The sequence below is a fragment of the Grampus griseus genome, assembly GCF_964374135.1.
Source record: "Grampus griseus genome assembly, chromosome: 6".
Taxonomy (NCBI): domain Eukaryota; kingdom Metazoa; phylum Chordata; class Mammalia; order Artiodactyla; family Delphinidae; genus Grampus; species Grampus griseus.
This window is the reverse complement of record NC_139000.1, coordinates 89,932,910-89,960,253: the sequence shown is the minus strand read 5'-3', so window position 1 is coordinate 89,960,253 and position 27,344 is coordinate 89,932,910. Positions and strand designations below refer to the sequence as shown.

Below are 27,344 nucleotides of genomic sequence, written 5' to 3'. Positions count from 1 at the left end.
TCCCCGCAGACACCACTGGTGCTCGCTCGGCCTCGCGGGTGATGCGGGGGGCACGGGGGACAGTCTTGTGTCCCCACCTTCTTGGGCTACAGACAGGCCACGCTGGTCCCGTGGTGACTGGGGGCTCCCAGGAGAACCCCACTGCAGACCGGAGAGGTGGCCCCAGAGAAGGTGGCGTACGCCTGGGGCCGGGCCTCATCAGTGAGCCACGGGCCACCTGCAGCAACAGCTGTCTCACCGTCCAGGGGCTGGGTGTTCGGGCGCCGTGGGGTTGAGCCACTGTCTGCACGGCAGCCGTGTTTGTCTTGTTGAGCCCGGGGAGGCCCCTTGGTGGCTCCTGGAAAGACTGGCCACATTTCTTCCTGCCCTTGGCCTTAGAGCCCATCACGTTCATGCCGTTTCTGGTTCCAAAAGGACCTGTGTTAATAAAGACCATGTGTTAGGACAGCACCAAAGTGTCTAGAAATCCGGGCCAGGAGGAGGAGGGAGGGGGATTGGCTGTGCCCGCCAGTGGCCTGGGAGCCCTGCCCGCCTGCAGAGACCTGGCCCGGGGCCCGCGGGGAGGCCGTGGCCCTCGGTCCCCAGCGCCTTCCGTCTCTGGGTTCCAGGAGAACTGCGTGATCCTCAGGGAGCTGGTGAGGCTGCAGGCCCTGAAGTCCCGCCTGCTGGGGTTCCGCACGCATGCCGACTCCGTGCTGGAGATGAACATGGACAAGACCAGCCAGGTGGTGGCCACTGTCCTAGGTAACACCGCCTCCCCCTGAGTCCCAGTGGGGACGGGGTCAGGCGGACCTTGACCGGAGACCCCACTGTGTCAGCCCTTGGGGGTCACCTTCCCAGACCCTTCATTCTGCCTCGAGGGGCGCGGGGTCGGGGGTGGCTGGGGGGCCGCCCCAGGGACGTAGCCGCGCCTCTCCCCTCCGCCCGCAGGTGAGCTGGCCCAGAAGCTGAAGCCCCTCGGGGAGCAGGAGCGGCCGTGATCCTGGAGCTAAAGAAGGCTGAGTGCCAGAGGCGGGGCCTGCACTTTGAGGGCCCCATCAACGCCTGGGACCTGCGCTACTACATGAACCGGGGGAGGAGACGCGCTACCACGTGAACCAGTACCTGCTCAATGAGGCTTTCCCCATGCAGGCGCTCACACGCGGGCTGCTGGGCATCTCCCAGGAGCTGCTGGGGCTGACCTTCGACCTGGAGGAGGGCACCAGCATGTGTCATGAAGACGTGAGGCTCTAAACGGTCTGGGACGCGGCCTCGGGCAAGGTCATCCATCGGCAAGTTCTACCTGATCTCTATCCTCGGTGCGTGTGTGGGGGAACCTGTCGGCCGTGGGCCGGGGCTCCTCTGTGGAAGCGGGGCCCCATCCACGTCCCTCCGCAGGGTGGGGAAGTCCGGGCACGCGGCCTGCTTCGGCCTGCAGCCGGGCTGCCTACAGCACGATGGGAGCTGCCAGATCGCCATCGCGGCCATGGTGGCCAACTTCACCAAGCCTACGCCCAACCTGCCCTCCCTGCTGCAGCATGATGAGCGGGAGACCAACTTCCACGACGTCAGGCACGCGATGCACCAGCTCCGCTCCCAGGCGCAGGGCTGCAGGCAGGGGGCGGGGAGGGCCCGGGCGTGCGTGGTCCTCAGGCAGGCCCTCGCCATGGGATTCTTCCACTGACATCACCCCGCACGTGGTGACGCCCTCGGTGTCAGCTTCCATCATCAGACCCCAGGCACTGGGCGCATAAATAACGGAAATGGATGTCCTCGAGGCTCTAGAGGCTGGAAGACCCAGATCAAGGAGTCAGGGCTGGTTCCCTGCATGTTAAATACATGCACTCAAGAGTTGCCTTGGAAAAAGACAAAAGAAAAGAAAGGAATGTTGCCTGCAAGTCTGCTGACAGCCGGTGATGAGAACCAGAGGGAAGGCTCTGGGGCCGGGGGCGCAGTGCCCTGTGAGCTCGGGGGCTGCTGCCAGTCTCCGTGGAGGCTCAGCAAGTCCCCGTGACTTCCCCACGTGGGGGGCGCCAGCTGAGCGTCTGGGCCCAGGACCCACTGCTCGTTCAGTCTTCCTGTGGTCAGCCCTTCATCCTGAGCGCGATGCTCTCACAGGCTGCACCGGGGCATGTGGGGACAGTTTACTGAGCTGTACAGACGTCACTACTGCTTTGGACCATTTCCGTCACCCCGAAAATGTCCCTCACGCCCTTAGCTATCACTCCGTCCCCTCGCCAGCCCCTGACAACCAGGAAGCCACTCGCTGACTCTGTGGATCTACCTGCTCTGGACGTTTCTCCTCAGTGGGGTCACGCCCTGTGTGTCCTTCTGTGTATGACTTCTCTCGCTGAGCATCGTGTTCTCGGGGTGTATCGACGCGGCAGCGAGCGTCAGGGCTTCACCGCGTTGCGTGGCTGAGGGACGTAAAGACGACAAGAGAAAAGAAAAGAACGTTGCATGCAAGTCTGGTGACAGCCGGTGACGAGAACCAGAGGGAAGGCTCTGGGGCCAGGGGCGCCGTGCCCTGGGAGGCCCTGGCGCTGCTGCCAGTCTTGGTGGGGCACGGGCAGCACCGTCCCTCAGGAGCTGCTGGACAAGCTCATCAAGTCCCGGGAGGCCAACCCAGATGCGGCCGGACCGAGGGAAGGGAAGGGAAGGGGGCTTCCGGTCTGCCCGGCTGGAAAGCGCGGCCTGGACACGGTGCCAGCCCCCCGTCTCCTTCCTCCCGCCCCCCAGGCCTCTTCCCAGCCATGCCAGGTAGCCAAGCGCGCACCGGGCTCACCTCAGCGGTCGGTTGGCGGCTACTGCCCAGGTCAAGAGGATCGTCTGGTGGTGTGTGAATGGGGACCGACTGACGGGCTCCGGCCGAGGCCCGCTGACCTCTGGCCTCTTCCTGCCACGGTTCCTTGGCTGGTCCCTCCAGCTGTGGCCCGCGGAGTCCGAGGGTGGGGTGGGAGGCTCTGCACATGCTTTCTAGAGAGCCTGGAAGAGGCAGGAGAGGGCTTCATACCCCGAACAGAAGGCATCGACGAGGTCTGCCCGTGCGTGTCGGTGCGGACACGCGGTTCACTCCCTCGTGAGCGCTTTAACCAGCGATCTCCCCGTGGTGGAGCGCGAGCCCCGACTCATCTCTCGCAGCCTCGGCAGCTGACCTTGTAAGAGGCTTAGGAGTGAACCCTCGTGAGCTTCAGCAGAAAGTCGGCAAAGATTTATTTGTGTCCCTCCACTGAACTGCCAGCAAGGTCCCCGTTTTCTACAAGTGTTGGGCCAATACTCTCTCTAGTGGCAGGGGACTCAGACAAGGCTGCTTTGGGGCCCCCACCCCCGTTCTGGGGCAGGGGCACTGAGCGGCCAGGGAGCCGGGCAGGAGCCCCTCCGCGTGTGTCCCAGTGACCCACCTGCCTGCGACCTTCGGCCGCCTGGCAGGAAGCTACGACGCCCAGTCCTGTGGCCAGTCATTCCTGCAAGAAACACTGGAACCAGTTTCTGCCAACCCGCCAAAGAAAAACGACTTCAAAGGCAACGTGGTGTCACAGGAAGGGCTTGTTTCTGTGTTTCTTTGTTTTTAGTTCATTAGGCCTCACTTAAAATTCTGATTCCACAATGCACTTGCTTTGGGATCTTGAACAACACTCATAACCTCTGCAAGTTTCAGTAGAGTAAGTTTATGTGATTACCTTCATCTGTAATATCCCTGTGTTGCAATCTTAATTAATTCAGATTAATTCATCTTAATCTTAATCTCAAGTTCAGATCAAAGACTCGTTCCTCTGTGACTTCTCCTCTGAACTGATTCAAAAGCCTCCTCTCCCGTCCTCATTTGGCTTCTCTTCTCTTCTGGAATCTCATAAGAACTTCTATGACCTCTCTGGTTTTTTGTTGTTGCTGTTGTCTGTTGGTTTGGGTTTTAATTGAAATATAGTTGATTTTCAATGTCGTGTCCGTTTCAGGTGTACAGCACAGTGATTCCGTTTTCAGATTCTTTTCCCTTATAAGTTATTACAAAATATTGAGTACAGTTCCCTGTGCCATAGAGGAGATCCTTGTTGTATCAACTCTATGCCTTCTTTGAATGACCGTAGCACTTTGTTGTCTGTATCATTTTTATGTCTGTTGTGGCTTTGTGACTGAAAATGAAAATTTTCTATTTGTTCATGTCCTGGCCCTTCCTTAGAAATGTGTTCATTTACCTATTTCATATTTATTGACTACATCTTAGACACCGTGTTAGCTGCTTGTTCTAGATGTTAGTAAAACATAGACCTTCCTGCTCAAAGGGTCACAGTATTTGTGGGAAAACAAACAAACGAACAACTTACGTCTCAAATAGCTTTGTACTTCCCAAAGAGAGCACACCTCGTAGGTACAATAAATGTATGTATTATACATAAATGTATAAATAGTTAATGGCATTAAAAACTTGAGATAACTGCTTTTCTATTCTGAGGAAATGATGATAATATTTCACCAGGAGCTCAACACCACTCTGAGAATGAGGGCTTAATCCCCGACCTGGCTCACTGCATCGCTTTCTTATATGAAAATAGACAAGTCTGTACATGCTCTCTACAAAAAGGCTTATCTGGCATGAATTTCAGATAGCAAGAAGAAAAATTCAAGAAGTTCAGAGAAGCATCCAGAAGCTCAGGTGATTGTCTGGCACTAATACAACTTGCTTGACAGGAAAAGAGAGCTGTAAATCTCACAAAATTAGATGATCTTCTAAGAATTTCAAAACCGCCTGCTAGTAATTAGAAATCCTAGAAGAACCGCTTCTTTTAAAGCATACTGATAATATGCTTTACAGCTTAATATTCAGAAACCTATGTTTTGGCTAAGTGAGCTTCAGGAATGAAGGAAACTTGTGGTTCAGTTCCATCTACTCTGGAACCTCTGGTCAAAACACCTACTTCTGTGCTCAGCCATCTTATCATCTGTAAAATGGAGGCAACTCTAAGAAAACATAGTTACAGAGATGTTGCACAGTTTCCTGTGTCACTGTCTTCATTTGTTTCAGAAAACCAATAACGTCTAAGCTACTACTGCAAAGAGTGCAGTGTCACTTGGGGTCATCTAGTGCAGCTCTGTCAAAGTAAAGAAAAGCAAAGGGGCCTAGAATAACTATAATTTTCCCAAGAGGACACTATTATTTTATGGCAAATCTGAGTCAGGAACCCTGATCTCTTTGATGCCATTCCATTGTTCTCTCGTTGGGTTCTCAGCAACCCAGAGAAAGAAAGAGAAATAAAACTCCTATGTGCTGTGTCACTGGTACAGGACGTGGCAAGATTGGAATTGGAGAACTACATATTAACAGGTATTTGGGGAATTCTTCAAACTAATTAAGATATATACCAGGTACATAAAAAACAGTTATGTTTTCCCAAGATGATTCTGTGGAATGAACAGAACTGGTAACTGAAGGTGCCTGTGTGCTGCAGTTCCAAACAGGACGGGTGAATGCTTGTTTTCTGGCACCTTTAAGACTCCACCCCAATATACACATTAAAATAAAATTAACATTTCAACTGGGTCATATTTAATTCTGCATGCTCTTGTAAGTCAGCAAAATAGTCCATATATCATTTAAGTTGTCACTCACTTTCTTTTCTTTTCTTTTCTTTTTTTTGCGGTACACGGGCCTCTCACTGCTGTGGCCTCTCCCGTTGCGGAGCACAGGCTCCGGACGCGCAGGCTCAGCGGCCATGGCTCACGGGCCTAGCCGCTCCGCGGCATGTGGGATCTTCCCGGACCGGGGCACGAACCCGTATCCCCTGCATCGGCAGGCGGACTCTCAACCACTGAGCCACCGGGGAAGCCCGTCACTCACTTTTTAACTTGAGTTTTAATTTCTGAAAGTCTTTCCAAACACAAAACAGAGGTGGGAAAATGGTATATGGGAAGCTGCAGAGATGAAATAAGCTTACTGCATTCGGCATAAAGATGAATACCCAAACAACTTCTGCATAGCTGGAAGTGTCCAAATCTACTATCTTCGTTTTGTAGTCAAGGCTTCCGGAAAAATATGCTAACCGATTCCTAATTACCCAAATGCCCCATATCTGTTTCAGTAAGTATCATTATATATTATGGAAATTTTTCTCAGTGACAGAGAAAGACATCCTGGCCGAGCATCCCCCTGCCCATGACACACAGATGATGGGTCTCAAGCTACCTTGAAGGCGTTGGAGCCCACTTTATCCATTACTAATATTAATGGAGGACAAAACTTCATATTCTGTTTGCTCTGTGTTTGTTAAATCACTTCTTCCCCTCATTAAGATGGATGACACATAATTGAGTCTGTAGTGTGTGTATCACTGGAAACTGAACACATTTTTGTTGGTTTTATTAACGTCATAGGTTTCTAGGGGGGGTCTACTAAATAACTAAGGCTAGTTTCACAGTTACAAATAAATTACGATGTAATTTTGAATAACGTAAGCTCATCGTAAAGGAAGGATACTGAGAGTTGCTACTACCCCTTCCTTGAGGGGCTCTTGTAAAGCACTAAATCAAGTAACAGAGGTTTATATGCATGCATATATTTTCAATGATATTTGAACACACTTGAAAAGAACTCTACGGAATGCATTATAAAACCTCGATGCTGTGTGTCCCTAGTTCCCGGCTCTCTCGTTCAAACTATTTAAATGAACAAAATGTTATCTATTAGGATAGCTATCAGAGTACTCCAAATACTACTTCTTGCAGTACCCTGGCCCAACCATTTGCCTTCCTCTTCCCATTAGTCCTTAATTCAGAAACCCCAGAGATTTGTTCAGTAATTTATGAACATATTTCTTCATTCAGCCAAGAAAACTGATGGATCCCTTACCAAATTTCAGGCACCCTTCTTCAGGATGTTTTCTAGGCATGTTCAGGAAACACAGCAGTGATTAACACAGATGAATATAGCCTCTCTCGAGCTGAGGGGAGAGACAAAAGTAAAGAAGCAAATATAAAATCATAAGTGTAAATACGTAAATAAAAATTGAATAAATGGGTAGAATAACTAGTATATCAGGTAAGTGCTGGAGAAAAACAGCAAGCAGGGAAGGCGGATGGAGATGGTTAGCTGGTAGGAGGAGGCTGCGATCGGAAACTAAGTGATCACTGAGGGCTTTCTGGGGAAGATAAAATTTACGAGGGAACCTAAGGTTGTGAGAGGGAGCAAGGTGCATATCTGGGAAGTGAATAGTACAAGCAGAGGGAACAGTCAGATGGAAAGGCAATGAGGCAAGAGTGGGCTTGGAGTATCCAAGGAGCAGAAAGGATGTCAGTGTGTGGAAAACAGAGGGCGCAAAGTGGAGAGGAGAAGGAAACAGTCAGAGAGGAAACAGAGGCCCAGATTTCTAGGGCTGTGGAGGCACTTTGAGGACTTTGCTTTTCCTGTGAAGAAGCCATTGAAGAGACTTGAGTGACATGATCTGACTTATGTTTTAACAGGATCTCTCTGGATGCCATGTTGATTAGAGACTGCAGGAGAATAAGGACAAGCCCCAGAAGACCAATAGTTGATTCAAATGTCAAGAAACATGTATGCCTTCACCCTTCAACTTCACAAATGATGCCATTTCCATTGAGCTATTGAAAAATATCATCTGGCTTTCAAAACAATAAACCAGAAGGCATTTTCTCACATAAGCAAGGTCACAAACAACTGTCAGCTAAAGGTGAAATAGCAACAAATCAAATAATAACAAAAACATTTTTTATAGATTTTAAAACCTTACAAAGCATTTTCTTGTCCATTATCTAAGTTAATCCTCAAATCAACGCCATGAGATAGTTATTATTTTCCCATTAGAAGTGACCGCATATTAAATCCTTAGTGATTGCTCAAGAAAAGCTGAAATCTTGAGTGTACATCTATTAATGCCAAGGTTGGGTTTTTTACCCATGGGAACATTGGATGCTAAAATCCACAGGGATTTTCAGCTCAAGATGGCAGACTAGGAAATATATTTACTTTCTGGTCCTCCTGAAACCATGTTTAAATAAAACTGCAGAAATACCAAAATTAATCAACCAATAAAAGCCAAGACATTGTGGAAGTCATCAACCACAGAAAGATTTCAACACATTTCGAGAAGGCAAACAATGAAATGGAGGGGCCATGAATAAAATAAGGAAGAAAAGACTACCCTAAGTAGGGTCTGCACAAAGCCAGGCAGCTTTTGCTGAGCCCTGGTTATAGTAAAGGACAGAGGAAAGAAGAGGGGCTGAAAACAAGGAGACAAAAGTCATTTTAGGAAAAAACGTTCACTTAATGAGCTCCAGGGAACACTCAGCCTGCTGCCATACTCACTCATGGATTACAGTGGATTGTTGGTAAGCAAGACAAGAAAACAGGGAACCAACAAACAAAAATCAAGACACGGTTTCTTACTGAGCTCTTCTCAAATGAGATCAAGAAATTATGGTTCAATGCCATAGCTGTAAATCATTTCTGCTCCTGGAGAGGTTAGAAAGGGCTTATAATAGTTACCCTTTTTCTTCAGACAGGATTTAGGTCTGAGCAAAAGCTTTTGTGTCCTCCAACCTCAAAGTTTATTGGGGATGGAAGTCCAAATTTGCTTTGACATACCATAAAAAGAATCTCACGAGCAGAGGGTCAAACTACTTTTGGAATATATGAATTATGCCCAGTGTGATTTTAAATAGATTTTAAACAAAAATATATAAATTTTCACTGATCTATATGATTCTGGGTTCTGAAACTTCTACATGTTACATGCCTGATATATAACACACAATGTCAGTCCCAGGAGAGAGAAGACACTCCAATGAAGCAAGCCAAAGAAACAAGATTCGAACAAGGTAAAGTGATGTGTAGACCAAGACCAGGATTTTTCAGTTCTTTCCTGTCATGCTGTAGCTTCCAGCTCCTGAATGACAACACATGTTTCCCTTGTCCTAGACACACAAGAGTATGTCTCCTCTATGGGGCCTAAGAAGCTCTAGAGTTACATATGTGTAGTAAAGAGTGGACCCAGCCGGCATACTCACAATGACCAAATTGTGTTGATCGTACTTTATTTTAAACCAATACATCGCTCCATGCTGAAGTTGCAATCAATGATATATTTGCTTTCTAGACATGAATGAGATGCCTTACTGGATATACTCCAGGAAGGCCAGAGAAACTGGCTTCTAATCCATACAGAATAATTCATTGATGAATTCCTTTCAGGAGAGCCCCTGATTTATCTAGAATATAAGCCTTACATACCTGGATCCATCAAACTAGACCAAAGGGACAAATCTAGGCTGCAAGCCTCAATCAGAGATGTGGGATGGTGCTATGCTGACAACTGGTGGTCCCTGACCTATCTTCTGAGATTAGAACCCAGTGTGGTGGATGACCAATTCACGCGTTGAACAAAAGAACACCTCCTACAGGGCAGTGTATGTGTTCATTACAGGTATGGCACTTAGGGCTAAAAGTAACACATGAAGCATATATGATAAGGAGGCACCAGAGTCCAGAGCACGAGCTCTGGAATCACACAGGCTTGCTTCGAATCCCGGCTAAGCCACTACCATCTGTATACCCTGAAGAACAGTCGAAGGTTTAAATGTTCTTTTACCAAATTTCGAAAAACAAGTGAAGAAAGAACCTACCTGCCAGGAAGGGACATCGTGGGGTGCAGCATCCAGTCGCGTCAGGGCTCTGCATCCCCTGCTCAGAAACCTTCACCGCCTGGCTCATGGTGATGCTGGCAGCTCAGCAGCCCTGGAGAAGGCGCTCCTGTCTCCAGGGCTCGCGGACAAGCTGGGGAGGTCCACGGAGGTGGCGGGCCACAGCCTGGCAAACTCTGGGTGCCTCCTCCACTCAGCTCTGGGCAGGCTCTCGCCTCTGGGCCCCGTTGCGGGGAAGGGCTGGCCGATACATAGCCAGGGCTGAGGGGTCTGCAGAGCCGGTGCCCAGGCAGGGTGAGCCCTGGAGGAGAAGACTTCCACAGTCCCCAACAGTCTCCGCATGGTGGCCCATCCGGTGCCAAACACCTGCCACCCACAGCGACAAGTCCCAGCCGCTAGAAAGCCCACAAGGGGTCGGGCTCTTTGCCCTCGGGCCGGGTTTCTCCAGGGGCTGGGCTTGTGTGGGGCCCCCATACCACCCCCTGACCCGCGCTTGCTCTGTGACACGTACAGTGCAATGTCAACACCCAGGCTGAGCCGGCCAGTGTTCAGTGCGTGCTAGACCTTGAGAAGACTTAGCAGCTAGGGAGAAGCTCTCCCACTTTCACTCGCTTTTTTCAGATCAGGCAGGCAGCCCATCTCACCCCAAAGCTATGGACACCACACCTCCTTCCCAGGCTATCGTTTTCCGTTCTGCCCCTGTTGTCCCTTTCCATTCTGCCCCTCTTTTCCCCAGCACCCCATTTACGGCTTCGGGTGTCATCGGTGCTGCAGCAGGCAGCACCTCTGACCCCGAAGCTATGGACACCACACCTCCTTCCCAGGCTATCGTTTTCCATTCTGCCCCTGTTGTCCCTTTCCATTCTGCCCCCCTTTTCCCCAGCACCCCATTTACGGCTTCGGGTGTCATTGGTGCTGCAGCAGGCAGCACCTCTGACCCCGAAGCTATGGACACCACACCTCCTTCCCAGGCTATCGTTTTCCGTTCTGCCCCTGTTGTCCCTTTCCATTCTGCCCCCCTTTTCCCCAGCACCCCATTTACGGCTTCGGGTGTCATCGGTGCTGCACCAGGCAGCACCTCTGACCCCGAAGCTATGGACACCACACCTCCTCCCCAGGCTATCGTTTTCCGTTCTGCCCCTGTTGTCCCTTTCCATTCTGCCCCCCTTTTCCCCAGCACCCCATTTACGGCTTCGGGTGTCATCGGTGCTGCAGCAGGCAGCACCTCTGACCCCGAAGCTATGGACACCACACCTTCCCAGGCTATCATTTTCCGTTCTGCCCCTGTTGTCCCTTTCCATTCTGCCCCCCTTTACCCCAGCACCCCATTTACGGCTTCGGGTGTCATCGGTGCTGCAGCAGGCAGCACCTCTGACCCCGAAGCTATGGACACCACACCTCCTTCCCAGGCTATCGTTTTCCGTTCTGCCCCTGTTGTCCCTTTCCATTCTGCCCCTCATTTCCCCAGCACCCTATTTACGGCTTCGGGTGTCATCGGTGCTGCAGCAGGCAGCACCTCTGACCCCGAAGCTATGGACACCACACCTCCTTCCCAGGCTATCGTTTTCCGTTCTGCGCCTGTTGTCCCTTTCCATTCTGCCCCCCTTTTCCCCAGCACCCCATTTACGGCTTCGGGTGTCATCGGTGCTGCACCAGGCAGCACCTCTGACCCCGAAGCTATGGACACCACACCTCCTTCCCAGGCTATCGTTTTCCGTTCTGCCCCTGTTGTCCCTTTCCATTCTGCCCCCCTTTTCCCCAGCACCCCATTTACGGCTTCGGGTGTCATCGGTGCTGCAGCAGGCAGCACCTCTGACCCCGAAGCTATGGACAGCAGACCTCCTTCCCAGGCTATCGTTTTCCGTTCTGCCCCTGTTGTCCCTTTCCATTCTGCCCCTCATTTCCCCAGCCCCCTATTTACGGCTTCGGGTGTCATCGGTGCTGCAGCAGGCAGCACCTCTGACCCCGAAGCTATGGACACCACACCTCCTCCCCAGGCTATCGTTTTCCGTTCTGCCCCTGTTGTCCCTTTCCATTCTGCCCCACTTTTCCCCAGCACCCCATTTACGGCTTCGGGTGTCATCGGTGCTGCACCAGGCAGCACCTCTGACCCCGAAGCTATGGACACCACACCTTCCCAGGCTATCGTTTTCCGTTCTGCCCCTGTTGTCCCTTTCCATTCTGCCCCCCTTTACCCCAGCACCCCACTTACGGCTTCGGGTGTCATCGGTGCTGCAGCAGGCAGCACCTCTGACCCCGAAGCTATGGACACCACACCTCCTTCCCAGGCTATCGTTTTCCGTTCTGCCCCTGTTGTCCCTTTCCATTCTGCCCCTCATTTCCCCAGCACCCTATTTACGGCTTCGGGTGTCATCGGTGCTGCAGCAGGCAGCACCTCTGACCCCGAAGCTATGGACAGCACACCTCCTTCCCAGGCTATCGTTTTCCGTTCTGCCCCTGTTGTTCCTTTCCATTCTGCCCCCCATTTCCCCAGCACCCCATTTACGGCTTCGGGTGTCATCGGTGCTGCAGCAGGCAGCACCTCTGACCCCGAAGCTATGGACACCACACCTCCTTCCCAGGCTATCGTTTTCCGTTCTGCGCCTGTTGTCCCTTTCCATTCTGCCCCCCTTTTCCCCAGCACCCCATTTACGGCTTCGGGTGTCATCGGTGCTGCAGCAGGCAGCACCTCTGACCCCGAAGCTATGGACAGCACACCTCCTCCCTAGGCTATCTTTCTCCGTTCTTCCCCTCTTTTCCCTTTCTATTCTGCCCCTGTTTTCCCCAGCCCCCCCCCCCCCCATTTACGGCTTAGGCCGGCATCGGTGCTTCAGCAGGCAGCAGCTCTGACACCAAACCTATGGACACCACACCTCCTTCCCAGCGCTGTCATTTTCCAGTCTGCCCTGTCTCCACGTAGAACCGCTACCTATTTCACACGGCTGTTCCTAGTTCTGGGAACACACCACTCACTGGTAGCAATGCCTCAGCCCATGCCTCGACTCATTTACCTGCAACGCTGGCCAACAGATAGACCAACACTTCAAAGTTATGACAGAAAGTTGAGTAAGTTATACGCTTGGAATTGCATTTATTATTATTAACAAGCACAACTGTAGTGCTTAGACTATAACAAGTAATCTTCTAAGTGCTTAGCAAATATTAACTCACTTAATCCTCATAATGGCAACCCTATAGGTAGGTAATGTTCATAATATTCACCTTTTTGGGGGGAAACTGAGGCCCAGAGGGGTTGAATAGCTTGTCTAATGCCACACAGTAAGTAGCGGGCAGAAACCCAGGATGAAAACCAGACCGTCGAGACTTTCATCACTTTGCTGTGTCACCTTAATAGATGTTGTGGTTAGGGAAGGGACTAAACTGACAAGACTCTGAACTTGAGAAGGGAGAAATTAGAAAGTGACTGATCCTAGAAACTAGAGAGGATTTCAGCTCAGAAATTTCTGGTGATGAGACCCGGAAGAACAAGAACATGGTTGGATTATTAACTTGGGGTAGTATCTGAATCCATTGAGAAATGGTTTTGTCTTGTTTTTTTTTTTTAACTTAGAAAGGCCAGTTGGATGAAGATTAATGAAAAAAAAAAGTAGAAAGGAAAAGAGGAAGGTGCCTGAAGTGAGACATAACCTCTTCCCTGTAAGTACTACGGGTGGGTGTCCTGTGGGAAAGGATGGAGCTCTCTCTACAGGTTTGTCACCAGGATGAACAAGGAGGAACATGGCAACCATTGTACTGGTTTTGATGATTCCTCAAAAACCAAGGCTTTAGTTTCCAAGAACTACCCACAGTAGCACACCTACCGTGTGTCAGACATGCCACCAAGTGTGTTTCCAGTCACACATTTTAATTGGAGAAATAGTTCCTATGAGGTACGCATTAGTTCCCTATGGCTGCTGTAACAAATTACTACCAATGAGCTTGCGTAAAACAAAACACACTCATTCTCTTATGGTTCTGGAAGACAGAGGTCCAAAACCAGTTTCCCTGGGCTGGAACCAGGAGTTGACAAGGCCGTCCATCCACCTTCTAGAGGCTCTAAGGGAGAATCTGTTTCCTTGACAGCATTCCTTGACTTCTGGCCACATCAATCCAACCCCAACTTCATCATCACATTCTCTTTGGAGTAAAAACTCCCTCTGCCTCTCTCTTACGAGAACACCAGTGGTTACATCTGGGTCCATCCAGGTAGGCCAGAAGAATCTCCCCATCTCAAAACCCTTACTTTCATCCCATTGGCAAAGTCCCTTCTGCCATTTAAGGTGACATTCACAGGTTCTGGGGATTAGAAGGTGGACATTTGGGGGCAATGGTACTATTCAGTCTACTACAAGGTAGATACTATTATCTTCCTCAGATGTAGGAAATGAAGTTTAGGGAAGTAATTTGTCTCAGGTCTACAATTTCCAGAGTAGAGATTTAAATTCTGCCAGTGAGACTTTAGGACACACTCTAAACAACTTTAACCTGTGTCCTTAATTACTGCATAATCCTTGGTTAAGAGTCACACTTAGGTATCAAGACCCAACTGAATATAACACAAGTACTGTCTCCTCTTTCACTATGTTTGCCTGGTGTATTTATGAATCTTGCCCAGAGCAGAAGAGTTCAGAAAATTGTTATGCACCTTTACTAGGAGAAAGCATTTACTGTTTGATGTGCACGGAGTAATGGAAGGCTATTTAAAGTAAAATAAAATAAAATAAAATATGCCACCAAATCGTCAAGTGTCACAACAGAGGTAACCCCGTGGGAGTCTTGAGGAGACTAAAATTATCTCCAATTGTGCAGGTGAGAAAAGTGTCACTAAAGGCAGTTGTAGTTCAGCCAAGCCCTACGGCACAGAAGTAGGAATTTGGATAGGTACGAATGGGAAAAAAGACATTTTAGGCATGGGAAACAGTTTAATGCTGAATGGATGAGAAATATACGTTAGACCTTTCTAAATCAACTGGCTTATTATTAACTCAGTAAATCAGATTTGGTCAGTCAAACTAGCTTTAGCTGATTACTTATCCAGGGCATAGCTGTTGAGAGTAATTTTTGTCATAGAACAGTAAATAAAATTGTTGAACTATAACTTTAGGCTTGCTAAGTGAAATAGATTGCTCTAGCTGATGTTCAAGTGACTTACTTGGGACTATTCACGAAATTGGGGGTTAACAACTGCTTAAGACAACATAGAGAATTGATCTTAAATAGTACTTGAAGTAGTTACTGTGTAAAGTATCTGTTCAGTAGCTCATGGTAAATGGATGTTTATAATCCCCACTGGACAACCAACTGCTTTTTTGCAAATGGTAATGTGAATTGCTGTCGCATAAACTATAGTAATGACCACCTATCTAATTTGTTGTCCAAACCAGAAATCTTCTAACAATACTGGTCTCCTAATAAAAGTAAGCATGAAGCTAACACACACTGGGTGTCTCCCGTGTGCCTGTGCATGCATCTATATCTCACTGAACCCCCATAACAGCCCCCAAGAGAGGGACTCTGAGTGTCCCCATGCTGCTGGTGGAGAAACAGGCACAGGAAGGTTCAATAGTCTATCTACCTAAGATAACACAGAGGGTGGGAGAGCCTGTTTTTAAACCATCTGCCTCCAATTCCAGGTGCCAGGAGCCAGATTCAGCCTACAGGCCTCTTCTGCTCATCTGGAGGCGAACCCATGTGTAAGGATTAGTCAAATCCTGTCTTCAATCCTCAAGGTAGCTTGAACACTTGCACGTCCTCCAAATAACATGTAGCATAAGCAATAAGATGTTTGCCCCGGGTATTGGCCAGGAACTTGGAATCAGCTGTGTCTAGTTAGGCTGAGCTGGTTGAGACTGGAGAGGACCACCGATCTTCCACCTGGGCCAGTGCCTTTTGACCTCCTGCCATCAGAGGGCCGAAAACTACAGCCTGAGAATGTGCTGAGCCCCGTAGCCTAGTTACGCCAGCTCAGAACAATGACGAGCACACCTTTTTCCAATCACCTTTCCTCATGCTCCCTATGCCTCATACTGCCCTGCTTCTTTATTCTTTATCCCATAGATACCCCAAGCCCCTTGCCTTTGGGGAGGCGGATTTGAGACCTATTGTCACGTCACTTCCTCGCTTGGCTGCCTTGTGAATAAACCTCCTCTTTGCTGCAAACCTCAGCGTGTCAGTGTTTTGGCTTGCTGCGCCTCAGACAAAATGGTAGGGAGCTGTGGTAAAGGTCCCTTGCCTGTGAGGGAAGCTGGTTACTAGTAGTCACGTTGCGGATGTTTTCTCCTCCCGGGGTGGGGGGGGCAGACGTCCTGCTCTTCCAGAAAGAAGGGAGAAAGGCAGGAGCTGGACCCTTGCTCTCAGGGTCACCGTCACCTAGGAGCTCGTTAGAAGCACAGAATCCAGGCCCCACCCAGAACTACTGAATTACAGCCTGCATTTAACAAGATCCACAAGAGAGGCATACCCATAGTAAAGTTGGAGAGGCACCAAGCTGGAGTCCACGTAGCAGAGAAGCAGACAGGATTCTAGACCACGCAGAGTGTTAAAGGCCAACAGTTTGTTTTCTATTCTCAAAACAATGTTTTTGAGCCATGTTTATGAGCAATGTCCCAACTTGCTTTTAAGGTTTCTTGTGTGAAGAATGGATTGGAAGGAAACAAGATATATGGACACTGGTTAGGACCTCATTGCAACAGACAGGCAAGTTCGGTATTAGGATGTTGAGGAAGAGTTGACAGATTCAGAAGAAATTCAGGAGATAAACTGAAGCGGGCTTAATGGGGTATGAGATGGAGGAAAGGAAGGTCTTAGGGAATTAAAGGGTTTACTACACGTATGAGCAAAGCCTCAAAATTAATCCTTTGAACGTACAGAGGTAGAGCTCTCAAAGGACACCGGTTAGGAAGCAACTGTACGCCCTTTATAATTCCAAGAGACGACACAGATCAACTGTTGCGATGGAAAATTCGGCGGTACCGGTGCCTTTTTTCACTCAAACTTAGTTCCAGTGACTATTACTCACATTTTCTGTGCCTAAACAACACAACTTGAGGAACTGAAGGGGATTCCATCCTGGTAATTAAGGAGGGTCCCCAACACTGACAGTCCCATCTTAAAAAGCAGTCCCCCTGCATTTTACCCGAGGAGCAATGGCCAGAGCCTCCCTTTTAAAACGATGGGGAGAAACCAGAACATCACACACTGTCCCTTTCAGCTACTGTGAACTGAGCCGCGAGACGACCAGTACCCCCTAGCACAGCGCGGACGGGCCAGCGCGCGGGGGCCACTGTGACAGGCGACAGCACAAGAGACGAAGCCCAGGCCCAGGGGCTCTGAGCTCCACCGGCAACGCCCAGGGGCCAAGGCGTATTACCTTTCCGGGATGTGCTTCCCGCCCTTCCTCGTGGCCGACGAACTGGCTCATGTCACCCCCAAGATACCGCCCACCCAACGCCAGGACTGCCAAAGGCGCCAACCCGGCCTCCCCGGTGCCAGCACAAGGCCACGAACCACAGGCGCCTAGGCACAAGCCCACGCAGCTCGCGGACCTCCTCCTACCGCGCATGCGCCACCGCGGGGCGTCTCGAGATGACTCTCAGCACGCAGGCGGATTAACGCGCTTGATTGGTAAAGAGGATTCTGATGCCTGCGATTTCCCTCCTTAGCCGGAGGCTGGGAGCACACGTCCATTAGTTCGTGTGTGTACCCTTCAGAATTCCAATCATACGGGACATGGAAAGTTGTCCGACTCTCCCAGTTCCTTGTGTGGTTCTTCCAGATATTTCCCAAGTGCTTACATTCACACTTGTATCTTGTATGTAAGTATTGGTACGTAACAGGTATCCTGTAGTTTACAGAAGAGCAGCACACTAGACACATACTATATACATAGTCTACAATGTGTCTTGGATAGTGACGCTGTTATCTTTCTAAAATATAAACTTGGCTGGATTGCTCTGTTGCTTGAACATCTTCACTTAGCACAGAATACAGCCCAGGTTGTTAGCATAGCATTGAGAACTCTTTATAAACAAGTATCAGTCTGTCTCTCCAACTGAATTAGAAGTTCAAACTATGACTTCCAAGGACCTACATCATCCACCTCCCTCCTTTGCCCTGCCAGCCTCCCCTGATCTCATTCTCTACTGCCCTGCCCTCACTCACTTTCCCCTGTCCAGCCACACTGGCTTCCTTACTATTCCTCAAACATGCCAAGCACAGTCGTGCCTCAGGGACTTTGCACCTACTATTCCTTCTGCTTCAGAACACACCCTCCCACCCCATCTCCACTCTCCCAGAACACACCCTCCCACCCCATCTCCACTCTCCCAGATAGCCAATGGCTTGTTTCTCACTTCAAGGCTCTGCTCAATCGACATCTTAATAGAGGGGACTTCCCTGATCACCTACCACATTCCCTCACCTCTTCATCTTCTTTTGTTATTCTCCAAAGCACTTACCACCGCTTGACACTCCATATATTGACTTATTTATTCATCTCTCTCCCCCACTAGAATGGAAAGTACGTAAGGGCAAGAACTTTGTTCTCTTCCTACTTCCTAGAACAGTGCCTTCAATTTAGAAGGTGTTATACAAATATTTGCTGAAAATCAATGTATGACTTCTTTGCCCTTTCACACTACCCTCTAGTCACACCAGAGGCTGCCCCTCCAGAGCACAAGTTCAAGCCCTGTGCCTTCTGTACCTGTCCCCAATACCTGGGCTGTCCTTTCCTCATTCCGGCAAAATCCTCTTCCCCCAAGCCCAGCTCAAACGCTGTCTCCTCAGTCAGGCCTTCCTCACTTTCTCCTCTATGTTCCTGCTGCACTTGATTCTTTTATCATAATTAACCCACTTATACTCACTACATGTTTCTCTTCCTAGATAACTGTAAGTTGCTACTGAACAAAGACTTCTACTCACCTCTGTATCCCCGTGCCCTAACAACAAACCTATAAGGCTCTCGGTGTTTACTGAAACAATTTATTTTCTGAGTCTCTACCAATCCTAGGGAGTGCATAGTATAGTCTCCTCCTCATTATCAGTGAGCCTGGCACCTGTGGGAGGGCCTTACAGCAGAGGAGAGTCACCAATGGATCATAACTAAGGTCCTGAGACTGCAATGGCAGACAGCATGGTGAAGTTAGCCCACTGCATGCAGAAGACCCACAGAGGAGTCAGCATATGCAATGGACTACACTTGGTATAACATGTGAACAATCAAGGTTTACAAACGTGTTCTCATGCACTTGTAAGGATCTTCTAGCCCACGCGGAACAGACAGAACACACACAAAGGAGCCTGGAGGAAGTGAGTAGGCCGGCAGCTGCGCCCTAACATCTTAAGAGGGAACATTTCTGTGACTACAGTTTAAACAAATCAGATAATTCGCCTCCTTTCTAGACACCCTGGTTATCACAGGACAGGCCAAGCCTCTCAAGTTTTAAAGCTAAAGTACACGGAAGATCTGTGAAGAGGGCTTAAGATATTTAAGAGCTAGTACCTGCATTAAGCAACCAGGTTATAGAATGAAAATTTATCTTGAGATTCCCGTCTCTCCCTCTCTCTCTCGCCTCCTATCCCCTATCTTCCCACCTCCATCTCTATTCCTTCTCCCCTACTCCCTGTTTTATGTATATACGTGCATCATTTTATATATACACGGAATATTTACTGTCTGTTACGTTTATTTAATAAAGTGCACACTCCTCAGGCTAAATTTAGAAAGAGGACAAAATGAACACTTTCGCATGGGCGTCAGTGGTGTTCCAAAGACAAAAGATTCCTCAGCCTTAAAACATGGCAAACACCACGTTCCTTCTGATAGTTAGATGCTAGAAAAAGGCAAGTGGATCCTTAAAATTCACACGCTATTAAGACCTACTATCAACAGAGTAGATCTTAAAGCGGAAACAAGAAAACACCAGCCTTTTAAGTTCTTCCTGTCTGAAGATAAGAATAAGAGGTGGTAGTGTTCTTCCTCACTTGCACCGAAGTGTAAAAGCGGCAAAAATATCTTCAACACATATATGATGAGGAAGCCGCTCTTCTGGTCCACTCTGTTTTGTTTTGCTTCTAGGGATCTGTCTCACTCGGAACCTTTGCTTTTTGTTTTCTCTTTTATGTACGCTAAGAACCCGAGAGTCTTAACCTTTTCTTCCACCTCTCAACCAATAAATAGGACACAAGAACATTTTTATGTTTTTATGTATTTTCCATTCAAATTTTTAAAAAAGAGATAAGTAAGCTAGCTCCGTTCATATTTCTCACAAAAATCACTTTCCAAACTAAACTAAATTGTTTGTGACCATAAACAGGAAAAAACACCGTACTCTATTAGCACCATCTGACATTTCCACCTTAATGTTACCAAACACAACTTGACACTAATGTCAGAACTATTAAAAATGTTAAAAACCCCCAAGCCCACTCAAAATGCATACCAAAGTTCAGGTAAAGGAAAAACAAAAACAAAAACAAAAGCAACTCACCGTTATCTTTATGTTCTTTCAGAAACCCATTAACAACACACTGGAATTTAAAACTAGCGTCGTCATCTGACACCTGATGCCCAATTGTACAACTTTTTAAATAAGGAATAGTTTCTGGTAAGTCCTATAAGGCAAAACCATGAAAATATGTATTATTTCCTTTGTAGGGAAAGAATAAAAAATTAATTAGAGAAGGCAGACTATAAACCAGGAGAGTACATTAAACTTTGTATGTCAGTCATTCTGATGAGAGCCATTTTTTCCAAAGCTGCTTTAACCAGTAATTATCACTTGATTTTCATTAAAACTGCAGAACGGACAGTTACCAGGCATGCAAAAAGGAAAAGCAAATCTATGTGAATGAATGCACATGTAACTCAAAATGATATAAAGAGGTCTACCTACACTTATGTTCTATCTTACATTTCAAGGGCCATAAAGCGGCTGTGATTTAAGGAGAGTAGTAGAACAGAGTCAGAAGAACTTGGATTCGAATTAGGAAATAGAGGCAATTTCAGGCATTGTTGAGAACTGGTATTCTTGAGGTGGGAGAAAGTAGACTATCAATAGAAGACAGAAAAGGATAAGTGAAAATTCTCTAGTTCTGAATTTAAATGGAAAGTAGCAGCAGGAACCTATGACGTATTTTAAAAATATTAAAAACAAACATACATATTTCCTAGCTCTGACCACTGAAAAAGTCTAGAAACAACTGATGTCATGTCAAAAGGACTCAGGAGTCACCGAGAAGCTCCAACTGGCCAAAGACAGGGCCTCAGTTAGAATAATAACTGTAACGGAGTCCACGGTGATAGGAATAAATAAAATTTTACAAAACTGCTCACCACTGGAGGATATTTGTGAATCAACTCATTATTCTGAAAACTGTTAAATAAAAGAAGAGAATCATGCCTCTACAACTGGGCAACCAAACAGCTGATGAGGGGAATCTTCTCCTCGTACAAATATACCCAGCTAATAAGTGAAAAAAAGAACAACAGAATTCACCATTCTTTGAAGCCTCAACTGAATTAATGGATGTAGCTATGAATCATCAGTGACTGCTAACACCACAGAAAGACACAATTATATATGTCTCCATGGAAGAACACATCATCACCTATGAAACTGTCTCGCCAAAACAAAACATGCAAGCTTCATTCGGATCAACTACCAATTTACAGGAAATAAAAGGACTGAAGAATATGTTACCAACACATGGAATGTAATCATCGACATCTAGATGGGAAAGATTACCTGGTTTCTTTAAAAACAAAATTCAAGGAGGAAAAAAAAGTGAGAGAGACATGGAGGGAGAACCTATAGATTAAACAAGACTTCAGAGACCTAACAATCCACGGCAAAGTGTGGACCTTATTGGGATCTAATTCAAAATTCTTATCAACAATTTTTTATGACGTTTAGGAGACAACTGCAAATTTGAGCACTCCCTGGGTATTTAATATTAAAAAATGATATTAAGGAATAAAAGTCCTATATTTTAAATGCACGTACCAAAAACGTACAGGTGTAATTACATGCTGTCTCGGAGCTGCTTCAAGATAATATGGAATGGGGTGAAACAGGTGGGGGTACAGATAAAACATGACAGCCATCAGTTGGTAAATAAGAAAGCTGGATGAGTTCATGGGTATACAAGGAACACTCACAGTACTTTTATACTTTTGTATATGCTTAAAATTTGTGATAATTGTTTAAAAACAAGACGACCCTGTAGAAAACAGTTTGGCACTTTCTCAAAGGTTAAGTGTAGAGCTACCGTATGATCCAACAACTCTGCTACTACCTACGCTGCACATCTAACAGAACTGAAAGCAGGGATTTGAACAAATATCTGTACACCAATGATCATAGCAGCATGATTCACAATACCTACAAGGTGGAAAACAACCAAGTGTCAATCAACCGTTGAATAACAAACTATGGTCTATATACACACAATGCGATTTTCTAAGCCAAAAAAGAAACGGCATTTCGTTACGTGCTATAACATGGATAAACCTTGAAAACATGATGTTTAGTGCAATAAGCCAGACACAGAAGGACAAATACTGCAGATTCCACTTACACGAGGTACCTAGAATAGGCCAATTCACAGAGACAGAAAATAGAATAGAGGTTACCAAGGGTTGGTGGGAGGGAAAATGGGGTTGTTACTGTTTGATGGTTACAGAGTTTTTGTCGAGGATGATGAAAAAGTTTTGGTTATAGACAGCGGTGATGGTTACACAACACTGTAACTGTACTTAATGCCACTGAACTGCATATTTATAAATGGTTAAAATAAATATGATTTCTCTATATTTTACCACAATAAAAAAAAGGAATAACAGAGCTGAAATTTCAATTCTTCCTTTTCCGAGAGTCAGTTTCATCGTCTGTAAAATTAGTAATTGTAGTTGTCTATCCTCTGAGCTTAGTGCAGGGTAAGCACTCAGTAGGAGATAGCAGTACTACTTCCACTTCAAGACCAAAGGATTGCTGTGAAGATTAACTAAGTCAATGGATATGAAAGAACTTTCTAAATGGCAAACTGCTCTACAAATATTAAAAGACATTAGGTGTTACTGTCTCCCAAGGCCATGGAACAGGTCAGAAGAAGGATAATTCTTTTGCACTGGAATGTCCTACATGGGCCAAGAGAATCTATGGGTTTCTGTACTATATCAGAAGGCATTAGGAAAAGGAAGCATAAAACTTAGAGAACAATTGTCTTTTACAGTGATGCTTAAACACGCTCAAGCAACTGCTTAAAGTAAGTGCTAAAGACATAATGGACATACCTTTCCTTTTAGGATACTACTGTAACTACTAAAAGTTTACTTCATTTTCAAAATATAGAACATGGAAGCTTATAGAATTTCTTAAGCATATCTAGAGCCTACTGCCAAATACTATAGTTCAATTCATATCTTTAATCTCATTTTGAAACAGCAATTACAAATGTGTATTTAAGGAAACCACTAGCTTCCCTTTTTGAACCCACGAGAGAAGGCCAGGATTCACCTTAGCATAAGATGATAATTACTGAACTACCATGAATTATTACAGTATCAGAAAGAAGGTCATTTTCAATTACGGCTTCCATTTACCTCTGGCTTGTAATAGCGGCGAGTATTTGTTAAGTCAATAATCAGCCCAAGTTCTTCATTCTGTCCTTGGATTTTGTTAAGAGATCCAAGGGGGAGAAACGTTCTTCTGGAGCAAGATTCTTTTCAAAACTCTGTCAGAAAGAATAAAATAAGGAAGAACATATGTTTAAAATCCTTTACTACATTATCCATTTATTCAAACCCTGTGATGCTAACATATGAGATTCAAAGTAAAGTTTCCTCCTCTGGAGTTTACAAGCGATATTACAATCCTTTCTTCCAGAGAGATTAGACGGAAGAAAATAAGCTCACTTCTATAGAGTTATTTCTGTGTTTGTTTATTTCATGTTGGTCTCCTAACCTGACTCTAAACTCCCAGAAGGCAGGGACCACATCCATTTTGCCTACCACTGTATTGCCAGCTCCAAGCAGAGTGCCTGAAAATAAGACACAGAAATAAATACTTCTTGAATATCTACATATAGGAAGGATGGCTTTCACTGCTAAATATTCTTTCATGTATTTGGCTTATACATGTACCCTGTTCCATTGATCTCTTTGGTTATTCAAGTGTCAGCAACACACACTTTTTTTTAAAATTAGTAGACTCGTTTTAGAGCAGTTTGAGATTCACAGCAAAACTGAGCAAAATGTACACAGTTCCCACTTACACCCTCTCTCCTTCACCCCACACAGCCTTCCCCATTATCAACATGCCATACCAGTGTGCTTCATTTGTTAGAATTCATGAACCAACACTGACACATCATTACCAATCAAAGTCCATAGTTTATTGCATTCATGGTACAAGTAACTGACTATTTCTTTATTTCTAGTATAGTCATCCCCAAACATTTACATACTGAGATACATATTACTTTCTTATAAATTACTTTATTCTTTATTTATAGTTAGGGCATTGCATTTTTTTTTTGTTTTTTAATTAAGTACAAAAGTTGGTTGTATTTGTCTATGAATCCCATTTCTGGATAGTAAAAGAGGTATTAAAAAGTATTTGCTATAAAAAGGGAAAATGGAGTACGACAGGGTTGAGAGCCAGGGCTCTATATGGTGAATTCAGATTTCTGGAAGAATACGGTATTAACTTTTGCTCACCTTTTTTAAAGGAACTTTGAAAGCAGTGAAACGAGTCCCAGGCATCCGCTGTTCAACTGGGAGATAGTCTTTCCACCTGTTAATATATTTTTTGTTAGGCAAATTGTATGTTAGGCTGTTTCCCTGCATAGGATGAATGCGCCTTGAAAATGGAAATCATATCCCTCTACATCGGCTCCCAGGTGGTCCCAGCGTCCCGACCCCGACCCCGGCCGCGACACACTTTCCACAAACTGACACACACGGAGCCCGCGCGAGGGCCGGGTCGCGCGGGCCTCCCCGCCGGGTCGCCTGGAGGCCGGTCCCCCGCAAGCCGAGCGCACGAAAGGGCGCCCCAAAGGCGCCGGCCCAAGGCGCCCGCTGCGCTTTCCCTTCGGAAGGTGGGCTGCGGGGCCCAAGCGTAAACCCTGACACAAGGAACACGCGCACCACACCGCCACGGGGGACGAGAGGCCGGGCGCCCACCTAGCCGGACACGCTGCATTTCTGGAATCACCGGACGCCTGTGTACATTTCCGTCTGGCCTGTCATCTTCCAAAGGCCACTCAAGATCAGGGGACAGAACGCCTCCTCTCCAAGTGTCCTGCCAGCCCACCCACTCAAGATCAGAGGGACAAAATGCCTAACTAAAACAAAACAAAACAGAAACACAATAAAACTGGAGAGAGGGAGGAAAGGGTGACCTGAAAAAAAACAACAACAAAAAAAAACTAAGCACGTTGACAGCGCTAAGAATAAACTACCAGGAAAAAGAAACCCTACATGTCAGATCCTAAAGTACAGAAGGGCAAGCCCGCCGACATTCCAGGCCCGGGGGGACCGGGGTCCCCAGCCCTGCAGAGCCAACCGCAGACCGGCTCGGGCGCCCCGCAGAAGCGCGGGGTCCCCGCGGCCGAGTCTGTGCCCCCCGGCCGGCGCCGGCTCCCCTCTGCCCACTCTGCGCGCGGGGGCTGGAAACTGCCGCGGAGAACCACGGCGGGGCGGGAAGGGGGGCTCCAAAGAGGGTCTGGCGACTCGAGTCGCGCCGTTTCTCAGTGGGCTCAGCGCGCGCCGTTGGGGAAGAGGAGCTGGGTTCCGGGAGGAGGGGACGGGCGGCACTTACGTAGACCGGCAGCGGCCACGGGCAGACGGCGGGCTCGGTCCCCAAGAGCGACTCCAGCCTCAGCTCCAGCTTCTCCCCCATGTCTTCGCGCGCGGCCCATATAGCAACTTTGAATTTTAATAATAAATACATATATGTATCAAACATTAATAAAAGAATAAAATGATCCAATATGAGTACATTTGCTCTTGTTTTGCAATTAGTTCCAGGATTCTATTTTAGATTACTACTTCATATCTGCGAGAGTTGGGTGTGTGTTTGTGTGTTTGGTTTTGTGGAAGCTGCATTGTGCTAAATTTTACATTTCTTTCTTGAATTAAATGGCTTTTGTTATCCCTTGGGAATACAGCAACAGCAGATTACTGAAGACAGCGACAGCAGATGACTACCTACCAGTGGAAAAGTGTAAGTAGCAATTGTAGCCGCTAGTGATTCTGAAATTGCCTTAACTTTGTCCTTATAAAAGTGCTCCAAGAATTACACAAATCCACAGATTTGCTATCCATATTCAAGTCATTTATGTAGACAAAGAATGTAGCCAGCCTTATCGGTAACACAGGATGTTATAGCCATCAAGCCATCAGCCACTGAAGCCACACCCAAAGCCGCACCCTGAGGGGATTCAGGATGGAGAAAACAGGATACTGGCCCTAGATAATTTAAAGTGAACATCAAGGGACTGATTTCCAGGAGACCAGATTCTTGCATCTTACCATATATAGAAAAGTGCTACATTTATTAACTTAAGATGTCTAGTTTCTTTAATTAACAGTAATCTTTTGATGTTCCAACTACCTGGTTTGTTTTTTTGGAAGAACCTCTAAATACCCTGCGCCCTCCTTACCTCTTCACAGCTATCTGAGAGGCTGTCTCCTGATTTCAGTCCTCAGTATGTCCTCCACATAAAACATAATTCTCAATTTCTAGGTTGTGCATTGAAGTCAACACACGAAAATACAAGGATAAAACACATTTTCTACCATATTAAATTTTTTCGTTCATTAATTCATCCCTAAGTCATTCAACACGCATCTTCTTATTGAATTCTGATGAGGGGTCAAACGCTATGCTAAACACTCAGTATATAACTGCAAACGAGATGGATAGGCCCTGATTTTGATGTCACTACTATCTTTTGTCCTGCCATATAATGGGACAGCTTCATTATTCCCTTTACCCTAAGTTTTTATCACAAATTGCTAATGAAAATAAAGCTGTTAGTGGAGTTTCAACATGCATAGGTCAATGAGAACACAGAACTCCCCTTTCGCATGCCCCATTCTCCTCCTTCTAACTCCCTATGTGAACTCACTTTGTGCCAAGACCAAGAAGCTGTGCCCCAATAAGAACCAAGCTGATTTCCTCACACTGACTGGGGCTATTGCTCACTTAGAAGACTTGATGCTTAATTTTGATAAGCAACTAGAAGACCATGGAGACAACCTATAAAAATGACTTGTCTTGGGAGAAAATACTAAAGTGGGTTAATGTGCTGTTCCACATGTCTAACCTCCTGGGATTCAACCACAGGCACCAAGATCACCAAGTGTACTTGGCAACAATGAGCTAAAAATTAAAAAAAAAAAGCATCATACTGTTATTGTATTCATTTTCCCCCAAGGCACTCTCTGATAAGCACCACAACCTCTAAGGGAATTGAGAACAGCTTCCTTGTGGGGTAGGTTATATAATATATATGCATCTTTTTCCAAGCAGTTAAATCATATCCAGCTATCAGCACACCTTACTTAAGGTGATCGTAATGTATGAGATTAAATGTTCCTACCTGATTGGAAACCTTCTTGTCCTCAATTCATTGGCTGTACTGGATTTGTTTTTCTTGGGTCAGACCTTCAGACTTCTACCAGAAATCGTTCCTTTGGGGAAACCAGGCCTTCC

General features: G+C 46.7%; 1 protein-coding gene across 1 annotated transcript; it reads right to left on the bottom strand.

Moving 5' to 3' along the window:
* Positions 1-374: 374 nt before the first annotated feature.
* On the bottom strand, positions 375-27,344 carry LOC309824185 (uncharacterized protein; the record flags this gene model as incomplete). The annotated part of the gene is made up of 13 exons (XM_082656913.1): positions 27,232-27,344; positions 25,446-25,552; positions 24,344-24,419; positions 23,228-23,358; positions 20,115-20,238; positions 9,610-9,928; positions 5,585-6,911; positions 3,381-4,109; positions 2,765-2,964; positions 2,264-2,396; positions 1,283-1,835; positions 1,105-1,188; positions 375-417 (listed from the first exon to the last, which is right to left on the bottom strand). Exons 11-13 carry the CDS (start codon positions 1,645-1,647, stop codon positions 375-377), a joined length of 492 nt encoding a protein of 163 aa, XP_082513039.1. The 5' UTR covers positions 1,648-1,835; positions 2,264-2,396; positions 2,765-2,964; positions 3,381-4,109; positions 5,585-6,911; positions 9,610-9,928; positions 20,115-20,238; positions 23,228-23,358; positions 24,344-24,419; positions 25,446-25,552; positions 27,232-27,344.